Source organism: Acanthochromis polyacanthus, chromosome 6, assembly GCF_021347895.1.
Source record: "Acanthochromis polyacanthus isolate Apoly-LR-REF ecotype Palm Island chromosome 6, KAUST_Apoly_ChrSc, whole genome shotgun sequence".
NCBI classification, from domain to species: Eukaryota; Metazoa; Chordata; class Actinopteri; family Pomacentridae; genus Acanthochromis; species Acanthochromis polyacanthus.
Window position 1 is genome coordinate 36,771,704 of NC_067118.1, and position 17,940 is coordinate 36,789,643.

A 17,940-nucleotide genomic window follows, 5' to 3' on the forward strand; every position below is an offset into this window, starting at 1 on the left:
CTGTTGTATCTACTCTCAGATGTACGTCGCTTTGGATTGGTGTCTGCTAGATCAGTCCATCCATTCTCTATACACCGCTTTATCCTCACTAGGGTTGCGGGGGGTGCTGGAGCCTATCCCAGCTGACTCGGCGAAGGCAGGGGACACCCTGGACAGGTTGCCAGTCTGTCACAGGGCTACATATACAGACAAACAATCACACTCACATTCACACCTACAGGCAATTTAGAGTAACCAATTAACCTCAGCATATTTTTGGACTGTGGGATGAAGCCGGAGTACCCCGAGAAAACCCATGCATGCACAGGGAGAACATGCAAACTCTGTTCAGACTGACTCAGCCCAGGATTTGAACTAGGGATCTTCTTGCTGCAAGGCGAAAGTGCAAACCACTACCCTACTGTGCAGCCCTGCCAGATGAAATTGTAAATTGTAAGTCACTATGCTGTTGAGGACAGGCTCAAGCTTTGACCCATTTCTTGAATAGGATTCAAAGCTTGAACATCACTGAACTAAGTGCAATAACATTAAATGAGACTGGGCCAAAAAACAATGCATGCAACAATCATTTTCCTCTGACGTGAGGCCAAGAGCATTTTGAAATTTCCTTATGTGCAGTACCCTGAGATGACTTCTGTTATGATCTGCCACTGTTTAAACAAGTAGATCTGAAAAACGCCCCTTTGTATTTTACTGCACTATGTTGAAGTGTGTTTCTATTATCTTGTCAGCAGCAATTACATATGAATGAGGGTGTGTAAATAACAACAACGCCTCTACTGCATAGCTGTGGATAAACTGGTTCATACATCCAAAAAGTAGGCTGCATGAACCTTGTAATTAATTTGATTGATGATGACCTATTAATAATAACAGAAATGATGATTGACAGCTACATACAGAGCTGTCCAGACCCCGCCCCTCCATATGAAGCCACTCCCCCTCGGTTCCTCATCAGTGCAGCAGCAGCAGGTTAGCCGTTTAAACGGAGACCAGCTAGCTAGCAGAGTCAGATAACTGCAGCGGTACAGAGATGCCCATTCTTTTAACTTTTTAACACAGTTTTCCACGCCCGGGGGTTTTAAAGCCAGAAGATACTGGTATGGTTTCGGAGGAGGATGGAAACGGACGACGTGTCGGTTAGAGAGCAACTTTTCCACAACCGCGTCCGGGAGACGATAGTAAGTGCAGCCGTCGGTTAATATGCATATGAGGGTCGCCACTCACAATACGATCCGCTAATCACTGCAACACACACACACACACACACACACAATCACTCACGTCGTTTAAGTGAGTTTATTTGACATGACTTGAAAGTGGCACAGCAGCTAGTACAGTCTCACGTTACTTGCTTTTTTTTTGTTTAGAAGTTGCTCGTTTTAACGGTTAGCTAAACTTCTGTGCGGACTTCAGCTGTAGCACGGATGGAGCTGCTAACCAGGCGTTGGTGTTTCACAGTATTTTCTGTCCTTTTAATATCTTCTCTCACTTCCCCTGCCTGACTGTACAACAGTAACTACTGAACTTCAGACCAGCCAAGAAGGGATCATTTCAGTTACAACAGGGCACATGAATCCTAACCTTTAACCCTAAACAGCACAATCAGGTGTCCTTTCCTGAGGCAGGAAATATTGCTGATGCAGTGTACTAAGAAGGACAAACTGGATTTTTTCTTTCTGTGATTGACTTATCATTATGTTCTGATTTGCTCAACTCTAAACAGCTAAGAGGGGGCTTTTACGTCCAGTCTGTACTAGTACTGCAGAGGAAGATGAACTGAAACTGTGCAACTGTGAGCCAGCAAAGGGGTGCATGATTATGGATGAAATTATATAACATGAAATTTAGTGATCCCTGTGGGAGACTGAGTCATTGCAGCAGCAGAGAAGAACTTATAGAAGAATGTTATAGCAGCAAAACCACTGGAATGGCAATTTTAATGACTTCATTACATTTAGGTGTCCCAGTTCCAAGATTCAGATTTTTTTTAATCCACTACCATCAGTTTGGTTAGTTAGATAGTGCTTCTGCTGTATAGTAGAAACATCAAAAGCAAAGCAAATCTTCGGGAATTTAAGATGTTGACAGTGTATTGACTTTTTCTATTTCTCTTTTGAAGTTTTAGGCGAATATATTTGCATGTCAGATGTATATTGGTGACTTTTTTCCCCTCCCACATAACACATAACAAGCAAAATTAACAAAATATATGAAATGGTAATCTTGAGTAGGAGTTATGTTGTTTCAGTTATATAGTTGCTCATATAGCTAGAGGAGAGCTACAAATGATTCTAGTGTCCTTGTGTCATTGCCTCTTTCACCCAAAGGCCTAATGCTATTAGCCACTGGCGCGCCTCAAGTCTCCAGCTTACCACCTCTTCACAGTCCTGTGTCTCAGACTGGTCAGCTGCCCCAGCACCTCTGGTCATTAATGGCTTTAGACCAAGCCTATCATCGATAAGCTTATTTTAAAATGATGAATATGAAGTCTAAGTGCTAGTGGACTAGAGGAGAGCATTGTCATTTAGCAGAAACAGAAGCAAATACTTAGGATAAAGCATTTTATCCAAAGAATCATTTGTACGTTCCTAAATAATGTATGTGGAAATCAGACGTGTTAAACAGTGTTACTTTTTTTTCATACAACCAAGCTTTTTTTGAAAGACAAACTTTCATTATCGATTAATCTGAGAACTATTTTTCAACTGTTAAGTCAGTAGTTTAGTCAATAAATTTTCCCCAACAAACATTTACTTAGATTTTCACAAAGGCCAAAGTTTTGACCAGCACTCTGAAACTCCAGACATTCAGTTTACTGTTACATGTGACCAAAAATCAATTAATCCTCACCTTTGAGAAGCTAGAAATTGACTAAAAAAGACTATCAAATTAATTGCTGTTTCATTTTCTGCTCATCAGCTACATGTTTAATCGATTTATTGCTGCAACTCTTGAAAGAAGGTATGAGTAATTAATGATCAAAACCTATAAGCAGCAAAAGCTGTCACTGTTAGCACTTGTTTTTGGCTGTGGGGAAACTGCTTGCTGTGCGTGAAGCCATTGAGAATGTGTGAAAACCGTTAAGTTAGTAGGATGAAGGCCTGCACAGTGCCTCATTACAGCATCAACACTGTGATGTGAGTCTGCACAATAATCACACTGCAGGAAGTATAATGTAAAGTAGGGCAATATAAGCCAAACCATCATGCTTTTTTGCCACTTAATACCAAACAAAATGTGCACGGTTCTCATTTTCCATGACTACTCTACTAGGCAAGCCTATCTGATAGGACATAATTTATTCTGATTTAAGGGTTCTTGCACACTTTGAGGTTTTGAAGGTTTTTTTAAAATCTTTATTTACAAGACACTGAGCTTGTTGACGTGTGGCCTCGATGTGTGCGGAGCGACAGGAAAGAAACACTAAAAAGGAAGATTTGGCTGCCAAAAGAACATCAATGACAGGCTTATGAAAATATTTTGGTTACGAAAAGCATGACCAAAAACAGGTTCTCTATTGGCAGAATGTGGTACTCGTTGCCGCAACACGAGGCAACGCACCTACTTTGTTTGATCGCCTAAATCGGCACAACAAACATCTCAATGCCATCCAAAGCAAAAAAAAAACATATTTTGGATGCCTTTACTAGCGCTACACCACATGAGAAAGATTCCAAATAGCTTTTTTTAAAATATTTTTTTGTTTTTGATGCAGATACACTCTTCTACAAAATCACATTTGGATAATTCAAGGATGATTAATACGTTCCAAATATTCATCTGGTTAAAAAGCCCTGTGTTTATTTTCATATTACAATATCATGTAGACTCACTGGTGCGTGTCTATAAGAAATTCTTAAAGTCTGAGTCAGAAATTGAGCTCCCTTGACACATACGCATACGTGCAAAAGCTGGCAAGAATAATCAGCTTATCAAATTTGACTGGACAAATGTTAACATCGCTGGAGCTGATGTAACGTAATAAATAATCTTAGATAACTGCTTCTGGCAGATGTAACATAGATGGGTGAAACTGTCTGTGTGAGATGCTGTAAATGGTAGAGCCAGGAGTACACACCCATAGCCCTGCACCCTGGGCCTAGAGGGATCAGGAAGGATCAACGTCTAGCAGAATAAAAGGTCGGGGTGACATCTTGTTGCACTGGAGAAATAGGACACCCAGCATCACCACATATTGAGATATCTAGTCATCCTAGGAAGAGTTGCACGACTACCCTTTTATTTAGAAATGGCACGGTTGAGTCTCAGTGACTACTTTCTGTAGGGCTGTTGAGAGAAGACATGAGAGTATTTTGTGGGAGTGATGGATCAAATCTGCCTCCCACTTTGTTTTGGTTTAGTTGCAAAGGGGTGACTAGATAATGATTTCTTTGGAGGAAAACAAATAACTGCCTGGAATTTGTGCTATTACTTGTGTACATTCCAGTAAAATGTTCTGTAGAAGATACTGGAGCTGGATACCTTTTAGGATGCAGTATTTGAAGTATTTCCTGGCTGTTGAATAGGTCTTGCCTAATCTATCCACATACTTGTAAACATAGGCCGTCATGCTTTGCCTAAAATGTGTTAAGCTGAGCAAGAGGCTCTGTGCCTTTGTGATACCACACTCCAGTACAGAACTACAAGGTTTATCAAGATGCAAAAAAATTTGAGCCTCACCGTTTTTAGCTTGGGTTGCTACAAAGATGTTTAAGTTACCCTGTGAATTTTAAAATCCTGGGACTTTGTGTTCAGCACAAAGATGTCCTTCTGGATCGTGAAATCCTTTAAACTCCCCCTTCAGTGGCTTGCTGTGTGCTGCCAGGTCTTTACACCGCCGGTCAGCACGTGTTCCAACAAACGTGGACTAAAAGGGTGTTATTCTGGCCCTCCACCTATTTCTCATCCAATGGCCTTTGTTTCCTGCTTTTCTTATTGTTGGATTAACCATTGCAAGCTCCTTGCCAAATTAGGCTGCATTATTGAACAATTTTGCAGACTGAGCTGATTAGTTGTTGTGTGTACAGTCCTTTGTTGTTTGTATGATACAGCTAGTGCGCTGCCACTCAAATGCTCAACAGATTAGCCTTTATGTTGAATTTGGAATAGATTTTCAAGCTGAATATGATAATAAGAGGTAAATGCAGTCTTGTTTGGTAGGTCTTAATTAGATTTTTGTTGTAAAAATATAAAGAGGGAGATGCTTTGTGTCAAAGAATATTACAGACTCCTTATAATAAAATTACCAGGTTACTTATCTGAGCATTTGAATTTGTCTTTTGGTACTTGTAATTCTGATGGACACAAGTGAGACATCCATACAGTACCATGTGTCTATAAGTCACATTTTCTTGGCTTGTATTTTAGTTTAAAAGAAACACTAAAAGGGCCCCATGAACAATTTAGATGCTCATGTTCACAGTGCTTGTGTTAGACTAAACTGTTGCAATAAAATTTTCATGCAAACTTGATTTTGCATGCATTTTCAGAAGCCGGTTTTACATGCCTAACCCCGGGCATCTCTCCAGAGAAGCTCTCTATCTTTATTTGTTGCCGTTGTTACCTGGGGGACAAACGTCTACACCATGCTGCCAATACTGCGCTCTCATTGCTGAAATGTTTTGATTGATTGTGTTCTGGCTGCAGCAGTTCACTCATCAGCCAGTCCAATTATTTTTGCTGCATGGCATGTGTTGACACGAAGCTCATTACTGACAATTTGTCCCCAAATGGTCTTAGATCACCTGAGGTATTTTGCTTTTGAAGAAGACGGCGGTAGTCATTGCTCAAATTAATTGCCATTTACATATTGCACACATGTTCCTCCCACGCATCCGACAGCTTGCAATCAAGGCTGATGATGTACAGCTGAGCCGAACTAATTTGAGTGTGTGTGTGTCTGAGCAAAGGCTGCTGTAGGTGTTTGCAGATCGCCTACTCTGCTGCCGAGACTGGAATGAAGCTGATGTAGTGAATGTGGAAAAGTATCGAAGCCGTCACAAAGATGCGGTTGTTATCTTTGAAGTGACCTCGTGTTCTGTTTGATGTTGGAGAAAAGATTTACTTGAGACTTTAAATTTGACAGCTCTGCCAGACAACAGATTGCTGAGTGAATACAGATTTAGCCTAAATATTTTGCTACATTTAATGTAATGTCAGCGGGTGACCTTTACAAGCATTATAGTGTATATCCCTCACTTGTTATTAACCCCTCTTTCTGTTACTCCTCTTAATCCCTTAGCTGGTCACTGTCACCCCACTCTCTTTATTGGAATAAAGGGGTAATCTTCAGACTCCCATCTGTCACTCTTGGCCAAAGCAAAGCGCTGAATGTTTTTGGCCTGTCTCTTGCTTTCCCTTCTCCTCCCCCTCAGTGTTCTCTCTGTCTCCTCCGGATGTTTTTGCTATCTGTGCTGCATATCCACCCAAACTTTAAGGACCTGTCTGCATATGCTAAATCAGAGATACGAGTCAAACTAAACAGAAGTGTTGCCCATCAGCGGTGCATGACAAATTGTTTACATGGCTACCTTTTTTTAATGCCGTTAGCTGCTTCAGTATCCAAAGCACCGTTCTGAGTCGTGATCTCCAACTGTGCAGTGCAGAAGTTACCAAAATGTCTTTCCTTCTCCTCTGCAGATCTGTGTACTCCTGTTTACATGCCTTTACATGGTGTCCTACCTCATCCTCACACACTTCAAGAAGACAGCCGAGTTCGTCACGGGTAAGATTTAACGTTCTTCGATGGCAATAAATGTACCACATTGATGCTGCTCTGTGGGAAAGCCTTCCATCGAAGGTTTCTAGAGATTTGCCTGGAGGGGAACGGACAGCGTTGGCAGGCTTACTGATTACATAGGTGTTTTGGAATTTCTCTGCACAAACTATGTAGGTGATCTTTTAAGTAAACACAGGTGCTGTTCAAGAATTAGCCATTTCATATATATATATATATATATATATATATATATATGTAAATGGTGTTTTTATATATAGTTTGTTGGGGCTTGGTGAAAGCAAGAGCAACAACATCAATTTTTTCACCTTATTTGCAGATTCCTCAGAAATCCTGATAACACTCAGTTTAGCAATAAATTGTATATTTTACAACTCAGAAATCTTAATCATTTTGTGCACATATTGTTAATATTTGGTATAATGTTTTATCGCACAATGAAATCCAAACCTGTATGGACCTTTGCTTTTATGAGTAGTGTCTTCCATGTTTGCATACATGTAGATACAGCCTAAATTTGCACAATAGCAGGATAGTAAGCCTCTGGACCTTGGCTGGATCGGCTCAGAGGTGAAGGAGGCGTGTTGTGAAACCTGTGACCGCCTCTTCAGGCAGTCCATAGATCATTGAGGTGACGAATGTTGCTGCAGGATAAACAGAGTTGTAGCTCCACTTAGACAAACAACTCTACGCAGAGCTTTTTAACAAGCACGTAAAACTACGTTACGGGTTTTTGTTGCTTTTGACAGCATGAGCATTGTATAAGAATATATTTTGGTCCACACTGTATTGACGATTAATAACTTTGTAGCCTACAAGCCAAGATTTACATGTGTGTTTCAAATACAACTCATGTACTGGGATGTTTTGCATATTCTCCAACATTAAAACATATTTAAATACTGAAACATATTTAAAGTTCCGTGTTGTTACTGGGCTGACAGTTACATAATGAATCCAATAACTTGCCACTATTGGAAGCAGATGTGGGCTGTCCAAACAGCCAAATCTTTTAGCTTAGCTGGGGTTGGGTTGGAGTCTGGTAGATGGCCAGCTCTGTTTTTTTTTCCTTTTTTTTTTTTTTTGGACAAAGGGAAATCTGCTATGTATTAGTCCACTGTGGTAAACCTTGTCTGTGCATCAACAACAGCAGAACAGTTGTAGCCTGCAGACAAATGATAGTTGTGCAATACCACTGAACAGAGTTGTTTTTGAGATTAGGAACCATAGAACTGGTTTTAGTTCCTTAGGCTTAACCTCATAATTAAACAGCTGCACCAACATGTGCACATAAAGATGAAACTGTATCATGTACTGAGCCAAGTATAGAAACGTATACAGTGCATTTTAGAGATCTGTTGTGTGTCATGATCCTTTTTTCACCGTTTGAAACATATAGAAACATTTACAGATGGGTCCCCTTGGTATTTTTAATACTCCACTCTTTGCATTTTCTTTTTACCTGTGGGTTATTTAGTCTTGGCTTTTACTTGAACAGAATGTTCCAAACATGCTTGTCGCCTGCTCACTCCCCTCTCCGAGGCCAGTGAGATGTTTGCTTTTTTTTTCATCCTCATGTGGACTGCCTCTGTTGCAGTTTTCCCCAATATTACCGATACAGTATACACACACACACAAACTCACACACTGTTCTAGACAGCTTTAACCTCTCCTGTGACAACGCAGAGTTTATCTGATTGCACTCCGAGTTCTCTGTGCTTAAGCCTTCTTTAGTTCTAAAACTCAAATTACGTAAAAACAAGTAGAACGTTGATAATAAATGTAATCCTGTTTGTTTTTTCTGCTCCGTTTCAGATGATGTTGAAGATGCCACTGTCAACAAAATTGCGTAAGTTTAAACCTCTAATCATTAACTGGCCACCAGCAGTCTGTTCTAACTCAGTTTGAGTGTCACTGAATGATTGAGCAGATACCAAGTCAATGCGACGTGTGTAGTGACCTAAAACCAATGGGCTGCAGATTTATTGCCTGTCTCCTGTGTGGCGGTGTGTTAATGTGACCCGTTGATTAGAATGAGGTGACTTCATTGTCGCTCTGCCCTTTGTCCCGACACGCTGGCACTGTATTACCTTAATCGTGGCCACCCCAGCCCTTCACCTCAGCTGTGCCGTTAGGCTCTGAGGCTAAACACGATTAGATATGTGACTTCACTCATAGATTGTCTCTCTCCTTCTCCCAGGCTGTGGTTGTGTACATTCACCCTGTCTGTTGCAGTGTGTGCTGTGCTCCTTCTCCCCATCTCCATTCTGTCCAATGAGGTGCTGCTCACCTTCCCACACAGCTACTACATGCAGTGGCTCAATGGATCTCTTATCCACGGTACATCTTGCTGTTTTTATTAGTTGACACAATGTAACGGCTTATGATAATTGCAACTGTAGTAACCTGTCAAACAACAGAGAATGTTCCTGTTCAACACGGAGACAAACAAGCAGATTAGATGAGGATCAGTGTCGATTGCTTCCGAATCAATGACATGCAGGCCTGTTTCCAAATGAATAACGATTGTGGTTTGATGAGCTCTGACCTTTCTGTGTACCTTGTTCGGAATTTTTAAAAAAAGACACGGTTCACCTCATCTTGGTCGCACTCTCCAGCTGTAGTCGAACAACAATGTTTTGTTTTGATGTTGAGTTAATGGTTATTAAGTTAAAAACTGTGGTCAGAGACGTGTGTGATCATAACCTCAGCTTTTCACTTTATTAAATTCCTTTTGAATTGGAGCACATCCTTGTCTCCCAGTGCATGCGACCGTGCAGCCAGTGTTTGTCATGCTGCACTGTTTGGCAGCCCTGTGCCTCACAGCGGTTGACAGAAGAGGTTCAGCCAAAATCTTTCATTGCAAATGAGTATGTTCACTTAAAAGCTGACTTCTGAAAAATCTCTCTTCCTTCTGTTGGCAGGCTTGTGGAACCTAGTTTTCCTTTTCTCCAATTTATCCCTCGTATTCCTCATGCCTTTTGCCTATTTCTTCACGGAGTCTGAGGGATTTGCAGGGTCCAAAAAGGTAGTAGTTTCGGCACTGGCTCAGAAATGAAAGCTCAAAAAGAATCAAAAACTATTCTAAAAGACTTAAGTTGGCAGCATCTGATCACAGAACATCTGCTTTGGTTGTGTAGGGTGTAATGGCACGAGTGTATGAAGCTGTTGTGCTGCTGTTGTTGCTGGCTCTGCTTGTGCTTGGCATTGTGTGGGTGGCATCAGCTCTCCTCCATGACAACATAGCCCGGAAGAGCCTCTACGGTGAGTCACTTGCATTATACCCATAGATTTCTCAGTGACAGGTGGTTGTGCAGTTTTTCATAGAGTTGCTTCTCTTTTGAATTTCAGACCTGTGGGAGTATTATCTTCCCTATCTGTACTCTGGCATCTCTCTGTTTGGAGTGCTGCTGCTTTTGTGTGAGTATATCTGAATCACACTTACTGAAGTAACTTCAAACTGTGTTGTGTGACTGTTGCACATCATCATCTGTGTTTTCTCCACAGTGTGCACTCCCTTTGGGTTGTCCCGAATGTTCAGTGTAACAGGCAGCCTGCTGGTCAAACCGCGGGTGAGTCACACACTCAATGTCTAGAGTTAAAATCCAAGACTGAATGTCTGCAGTCATACTTGCTGCTCTGTGAGGCTGTTTTTAGGCACAGCTTTGTTTTGAGCTAAATTTTAATGAACGTAAGACACATTAATAGACTGTTTCTGTCCCCAGAGCTGTTGGCATTCCTACACTGGAAAAAATGCCCCTCAGAACAAGAAAAAAAGCTTATTTCAAAGAAGTTTCTACCTTGAAATAAGTGAAAAAATCTGCCAATAGAAAAAGTGAAAAATGGCTTGGTCAGATTTCTTGATATAAGATGTGATATTTAGAATATTGAGATCCTAAAATTAGCTGGGAAAACTTATTTTAAGCTCTATTTTACCAGGATTGTCAAGCTTAGGTGTCTTAAAATAAGTCAGACATGCTTAAAAAATGGCAGTTTTTCACTCAAAAATAGATTTTTGCTTTCATGTAACCTCCTAATTTGAGATGTATTAAACTTATTTTGAGTTTTCTAGTAAAATACTACTCAAAACAAGATAATTTCAAGATTGTTTGACTTAACAGGATATTTAAGATGCACTGTCTTAAAACAGATCCCTCTATCTTGCTGAAATGTCACTTGTTAAGTGAATTGATCTTAAATCAAGTGGGATGAGACATTTTGACTAAAAATAAGACAAATAGATTTGGTAAGATTTTGAGTTTTTGCAGTGTAAAATTGACCTATTCAAATAGAGAAACCTCTGCATTAACAGTCGTCTTGTGGCTTTGAATTGTAATTTCCTCTTGACTGATTGATCCCATTCTCTTCAGTTGCTGGAAGATGTGGAGGATACACTGAGCTGCACTGCGTTTGAGGAAGACTCGCTCTCCAGGAAGCTCAACTGTAAGTGATCACTCTCCTTCGCCATTTCCTAATGATTCAATTTACGGATGACTGACTGACTTTTTGTTTGTCTGCCTGAAGGTGGCAGTACGTCATGCTGGGTCAAGCTGGACATGGAGAACATGAAAAAGGACTACCAAACAGTCCGGAGCAAGCGCGTCGCTCTGGGTAAGACTGATAGAACAAGCTTTTGTCTGCTGAGTTCTTCCAACAGTAACTACAGTGTATAATAATTTGTTATTGTTGCTTTTCTCTTTTTTCTTCTTCTCCCCATAGAGATGCGTAGGAAGGCGTCCGCATGGCAGCGAAACCTGGGCTATCCACTGGCAATGCTTGTGCTCCTCGCACTCACGGTAGATGCAAATTTATCAATGTAAGCACTAATTCTGCATTTCTGTGTTTTGTTTTTTTTTAAATTGTGTAATTGCCGTTGATGTGTCTTCAGGTGATGTGTGTTCTGATGGTGTGTTTCAATGTGCTGGAGCTGCTGCTGGATGAGACTGCGATGCCCAGAGGAATGGAGGTGAGGATTCTACTAAAATGAACTTGTAAACGTTTCATGTATGGTGTGCAACAGCTAGTCATTTGTGTATATTCTGTGTATTTTTGTGTGTTGCAGGACCCACATTTGGGGATGGCCTCATTCTCGATGTTCGGCTCTCTGGGTGCTGCAGTTCAAGTCGTCCTTATACTGTATCCTTCCACCCCGTTAGCTTAAAACGAGCGCACACGGAGTTAACTGGTCATGTCGGTTTTGCTCTGACTCAGTCGCTTGCAGCAGTTCCGTCAGTCTGTGTGATGCTGACTCATTCAGCCACATTCATACATTTAAAGCACATTTTGATGCACTTCCTGGATTGTATTTACCATCTGTCTACTGTTGCCCTTAAAATGAACGTCAGCTATCTAATGGTGTCGTCAGTGGTGGGCTTCTATAGTTCTCCTCTCTTCACTGGCCTCCTGCCTCGTGCACAAGACACCAACCTCACACAGGTACCTGCATCTATCCCATCTCTCAGTAAAATATAACCCACAATCAGTGATACTTTGTTTACTCATTATCTAAATTTTATTTTATTTTTTACAGATGATTGCAAACTGTGTTTCACTGCTCATCCTGAGCTCTGCACTGCCGGTCTTTTCACGCACACTTGGTATGTAGCATAAATGGCAAATGTGTTTATCAGAGATTACAGCCATGTCCAAGTTTTACACTACACACTAATTCTAAATAGGTTTTTAGAATGTATTGTATTTGATGTGAATACGCTTTAACCCCTTAACCCCTTCAAGGAAATGCACCTCGCAATGCGCTTCCAATATTCCCTGTATTTTTCATAATTTTTTAAATTTAAAAATAGAATATTAGCGATTTTTTTTTTGTACTGAAAACGGCTGGAATTGACTGAAGCTTAAAGGGTTAAAAAACCAGGATGCTCTCTAAAAATGCTGTTTATGTACACTACTGTCTCAATGCAGTGCATGAAAGAAGGCGGCAAGGCAATTGTAAGATCATGAAAAACATAAAAGCAGTTATAAAATCTTTTGAAAAACTGTCTTCTGTTCTATCCTTGACATTACATAGGTTTTACTAAGTACAAAAAAAGAGTATACTTGCACAATTGGGTATGTTTGTGGGATGTGGACGCAGCTTCGAGAAAATGTCATGACTTGCTGAATCAACAGTTTACTTGCAGTTGTAGTAATGCCCACAAGAGGGCGTGTGTATGCCATGATTACTGCACCAGTAGATAAATCCAGGCCTGAGCAGTTCATTCACAAGTGGTTTCTTCTATTCTGTTGTGTCAGGGATCACCCGCTTCGATCTACTGGGAGACTTTGGTCGGTATAACTGGCTCGGCAACTTCTACATAGTCTTTCTGTACAACATGCTGTTTGCTGGTCTCACGTCTGCCTCCCTGATAAAGACAGTCACCTGGGCGGTACAGAGAGAGCTCATCCGTGCCTTTGGTCAGTCTACTTTCATTTTATATTCATGAAGTAAAGTGAAAGTAATTTGTATGCATTTCTCTTTCTGTCTGTGGGCCTGTACTCTGCTGAAATGCTTTGCACTTGGTTAGCCATGTCATAAGTTTCCCCACCTTTGGCCCCATTTCCCTATGGGCTGGTCTCTCTTCCTCAGATAGAAAGAATACAATTCTTTCAGGAAATTGTAAAGGGACAAGAGGAGAGTTGGGTCCCCTTGGGGACCTTCAGACACACCGCCCTAGACCCCTCGCAGCACACACACCCTCTAAACCTCCACCCAACACAAACAAGCCCTTGGAGCATGGGCACGCCAAACACACACATACACGCAATCCCCTTCCTCATAGTACAGATAACATCTCTGCACCATGGCAGCTCTCCTGCACTTTCCCATTACCTCCCAACTTACTTTTGTTCTGTGATTAATAGACTTTCACTTCACCTAAATCACAATTTTTCCCTAACTTTGCAAATTTAGAGCTCCACCTTGTGATTGTGCGTAATGTCATGCTCTATTTTTTCTTCTTTCTTGCAGGTCTGCACAGACTGCCTTTAACTGTGTCACGCTCCACCGTCCCCTTCAGACTCCTCCTGGCCAGTGGACTGTCCAAAATCCAATGACTATTTTTTCACCTCCCCGCTGCCTTTCCTGGCCTTTTTGAACTGAGCCACCTTAAATGTGCACCTGTCAAATGAAAGGCATTTCCAGTTTAGTTCCTTTGCCAGTTGGTACATGGGTAAGGTCGCCCCGTGTGAAGAGACTGGAGAAGGAGAAGAGTCTGTCTGCACTGTATCCAGGGGGACCAATGCTTGATGCTGTGTTTAATGACCAATATATCAGGGTCCAAGTTTGTACCGCTATGTGACTGCAAAGAGGAGTGCTGGTACAAGCAGTTAGCTGAGTCATGGGTATGACTGGAACAAGGGGAAAAGGGATTTAAGCCATATTGGCAGTCCTGCCATTGTGAACAGTAACAGAGCAATCTCCCTGCAAGCCTGGCGCCTTATAAAAGAGGATTCTTGGGTAACTGTTGCTCTGCTGACACACGTAAATGTCAGCAGAGTTATTTTGAAATATCACATTGTAACTGTGACTTAATTTCCTCTTCCTCCTTCAGGTCGATGGAGTGCTCCCTCTTTCTCTGTGGCTTCCCCACACATTCCTCTTAAGCTGTACCACTATTTTAAGATTGGGAATCTTCTGCTTCCATGTGTTTGGAGGTCCGATCTGCACCAGTGTTGTGTTGGATAATAAGAGGAAGTTGTTATTGGGAGCAAATGGGACACAGAGAACCTATCGTGGCTATCTGTGGATCTGCAGGTTACACAGGGAATATAAGATAGAATTAACAGTGTCAGTGTTGCAACTCTTTTAAAAACACAGTTTACTTGTTGAATTGAGAGCATTTTCTGTGTTTACTTTTTTTTAGATGACCGTAAACTTACTAAGTATAAGGACTACTTATCTACAGAATTAATAAGTGGAAAGCTTTACACTAATTATGCAAGACCTTTGAATGCCACATGACACTCATTAGGAGGAACTTCTGCCTTACACCAGTTAAACTGTGAATCATTAAGAATTTGTGTGGGGAAAGTGCAATATATTCTAAGTAAAAGCACACTTTTTCACTTTACCAAAAGTCATTTTTTTGAGTTTTCCATATCTTTTGTATTAATTTTATGTGAATTCTTTTTCATCTCGTTCCTCTTTGTTGGACATGAAGGTGAATGCTTTGAATTAATTTCAGAATATTTTCAGATATTACAAAAATGCGACTGTAAAGCCTTCCAGTTTTTACCAGTATCTATTTTCACATTTAATTTCAGCATTATCTCATCTCCCACTTTGATGGTGATCCTGTCACCATTTGCTTTTGCTGCTGTATCAGCGGGTTATTTACTGTTGGTTTGGCCAGCAGGGGACAGTATCTCTCTCTGTTTAGTTGTTATTATATGTATTGTATAAGGAGCACCCTGAGGTTTACTCATTTCAACTTTTCTGGGAGTGCTCTTTTGGATGTTCAGAACACAACATTTATTTGCATTTCTATCATTATTTATGGGCATTTTGGGATCCGTATGTCACATTTTGATTCAGTAGAACCTTGAAACAGTTGAATACGTTGAATGTGATATCTGTGACAAAAAAAATCTTTATAGTTCTCAGAGATAAAAGAAAAAAATAATGGTGGCATTGTTTACTTTTGAAATGCTCTGATGTTTTACATTTTCATAACCGTCATTGTTCCACTGTTTTTATGAGCAATAAAAAATGTGTTTTTAACTTCTTTGTTTCCTTTTGGGTCCACATCAAGGTGACTTTTACTGTAAACCGAGTGTTTGATGCTGTTACATTTTTCTGAACTGTAGCAACACTGATGTGGCCTGTGGTGGGTGTGTGTGCCTGGCAAGGGCATCTGTCCTCTGTGTCCCCCCCACCCTTTTGTTGCACTTCTTTAATCAGCAGCAGAAGAAAGCCATATTTTGGCCCGTCTGTCAGCGGTGTCCACCCCCGACGCCACTGCAGTCGTGGCCCACGCTTTCCCCGCTCCGATGCGAATGCCAGATAAAAACAAACCCCTGCAAATCAGTAGAAGTGACATTCACTCACACTCACTCCTTCACATCCCCACCACCCACCTCCTTTCTTCCATTCCCTTTCCTTGCCTATTGTTCATTTCCTGTCCACATTTTTCTTAAGTCAGTTCAAGAAAACCCCAGCGCTGATTAATTTCTCCCTCTTGATTTTTGTTTGCATTTCTTGTTTTGTTTTGTTGGATGTTTTAATTAAGCTTATTTAGTTTAGGTTTTGTTTTGCACTGCGCTTCCTTTGCTAAAAGGAAATGAACTCAAATGTCGCCGTAACATTACTTGCACATCTGGAGGCTGGTTAGTCTCTGAGGAAGTCGCACATAAGCCAGACACAAGGTGTGTGTGTGTAAGTCAGAGAAATGTGCATTATCTGAAAGTCTTGAAAGAAAGAAGAGTTTTTTCAATGTGATTAATGTTTGAACGAACCCAGACTTGTACTGTCACTGAGGAGGTTAAGAGGTGGCCATTCAGAGTGTCAAACAGAATTCAAAAATTATTTTTGTTGTCAATCGCTGTTGAGGTTGTTCCTCAAAAAAGTTAAAGAAATCCATTACTCATTTGCTTCCTTTAGATGACACTACATGTTACATTACTCGTCGCAGATCTACAACATCACCTATCTGTTAATTGCCAGTTTACAAAATCAAATTAAACCATACATATGCACACATATCAGCAGAAACACCTACTTTAAGATCTTTCTTTCATATCATTTCGTAAACTTTTACTATAAAACCAAAAGTAAAAATAGTGAAAACCAGTACAAAGAGCAACTAGTGACAAGAAACATTAGGTTGCATGTCTAAAAAAAAAAAAGCTCTACTGCCTCAAAATAAAAGTTGCTGTACCTGACTAGTAACTAATCTTAATTTAGGAACAGTAATGCATCACATTACTGCATTAGAGACAAATGTAACATGATTACACTGATGAATTCCTCTGCAGAGCATTATTGCCCACACTGATGCCAACACACCAAGCCTATTGCCCACTCTCTGTGCTACTGAAAGTCAATCTAGACGCCACGCTGTGTTACACTTTGGAGAGACTGTAAACAATTTGTGCCAACCCTTCTCTTTTGGCTTTTTAGAGAACAACTACAGCCAACTGGATGCAAGGATTTGTCTCTACCAGGGAACACTGTACACACACACTGCATGGAACAACCCCACATATCACTCCTAACCTTGGATTTAGTTGGTGAAACACTGAGATAGCACCTTTCCCTGCAGCAGAAAGTAAAGGTCGATGGCGTCGCAATCAGTGTCCCGGCGGCTCCATTGGGCAGCACACTCTATAGGACTAGATGTCGGGCATATCGGGGACAAGGCGGGAAGCGGGCAGCTTGTAATGGGATGAGATAGGCTATCTTTATTGTCAAAACATAAGAATGAAGGGGGGAAAAAGACACAGATTAGCTTTCCTGACAGTCGGCCGTTTGAAGTGTGTGCCAAAGTGCATTAAGGGCTGTTATTCCCTCTTTTCTACGCTTGCAAATGCAGAATCACTCAGGAAAAGGCGAGACTTGCTTGCTAATCAACTGATAATGGGCCACACTGTCCGTTTGCCATAGCTGCCCGCCATCCTGTGTGCACACTCACGGCACACTTGCTTCACACAGTCAACTGACGAAGGCCCTTGTTGGACCGGATACCTCTGGAGGACTGGGGTGGCGTAGAATTTCAGGGAGAAACACATGACATCACAATTTAATTCACTTTTATTGGGAACTGTTTAATTGTTATTGTACTCTATCTATACAATGCAAGTAAGTTTTTTCGGTCAAGTTCGGAAAACAAGGTTTTAGCATTATATCTGTCCTCTGACCTGCTTGTCTGCAGCCAGGAAGTTCCACCCTTCTCAGTCTATTGTCCACTTCAGTGCAGCATCGCCTCAGCTCAGTGGTGCTCTTTTTCACGGGCCTCGTCATGAGCAGAAGCACACTTGGCCCCGGACGCAACATATTTATGTCCACACCATGTTAAGTGCTGTACACTTGAACGCAACACATAAAGCGATCAACGTAATGTCTACCAAACTACAATATAAAAGCCAAGAATGATCCAGTGTATGGAGCCACATCAGAACGCACCACCCTGCCTCTTCCTGCACTGATAACACGCTGAGAGACAGCGGAGTGAGCCGAGCAGCATCAGGCAGAGGGAAAAGACGGC

At 41.2% G+C, this 17,940-nt stretch overlaps 1 protein-coding gene across 1 annotated transcript; it reads left to right on the forward strand.

Moving 5' to 3' along the window:
• Positions 1-955: 955 nt before the first annotated feature.
• On the forward strand, positions 956-15,458 carry lmbr1l (limb development membrane protein 1-like). The gene is made up of 17 exons (XM_022208664.2): positions 956-1,181; positions 6,643-6,727; positions 8,555-8,588; positions 8,940-9,079; positions 9,664-9,767; positions 9,880-10,003; positions 10,091-10,159; positions 10,247-10,311; positions 11,110-11,182; positions 11,264-11,350; positions 11,459-11,535; positions 11,628-11,705; positions 11,802-11,875; positions 12,085-12,175; positions 12,270-12,336; positions 12,992-13,153; positions 13,707-15,458. The coding sequence occupies exons 1-17, from the start codon at positions 1,119-1,121 to the stop codon at positions 13,790-13,792; spliced, it is 1,479 nt and encodes a 492-aa protein (XP_022064356.1). The 5' UTR covers positions 956-1,118; the 3' UTR covers positions 13,793-15,458.
• Positions 15,459-17,940: the final 2,482 nt, after the last annotated feature.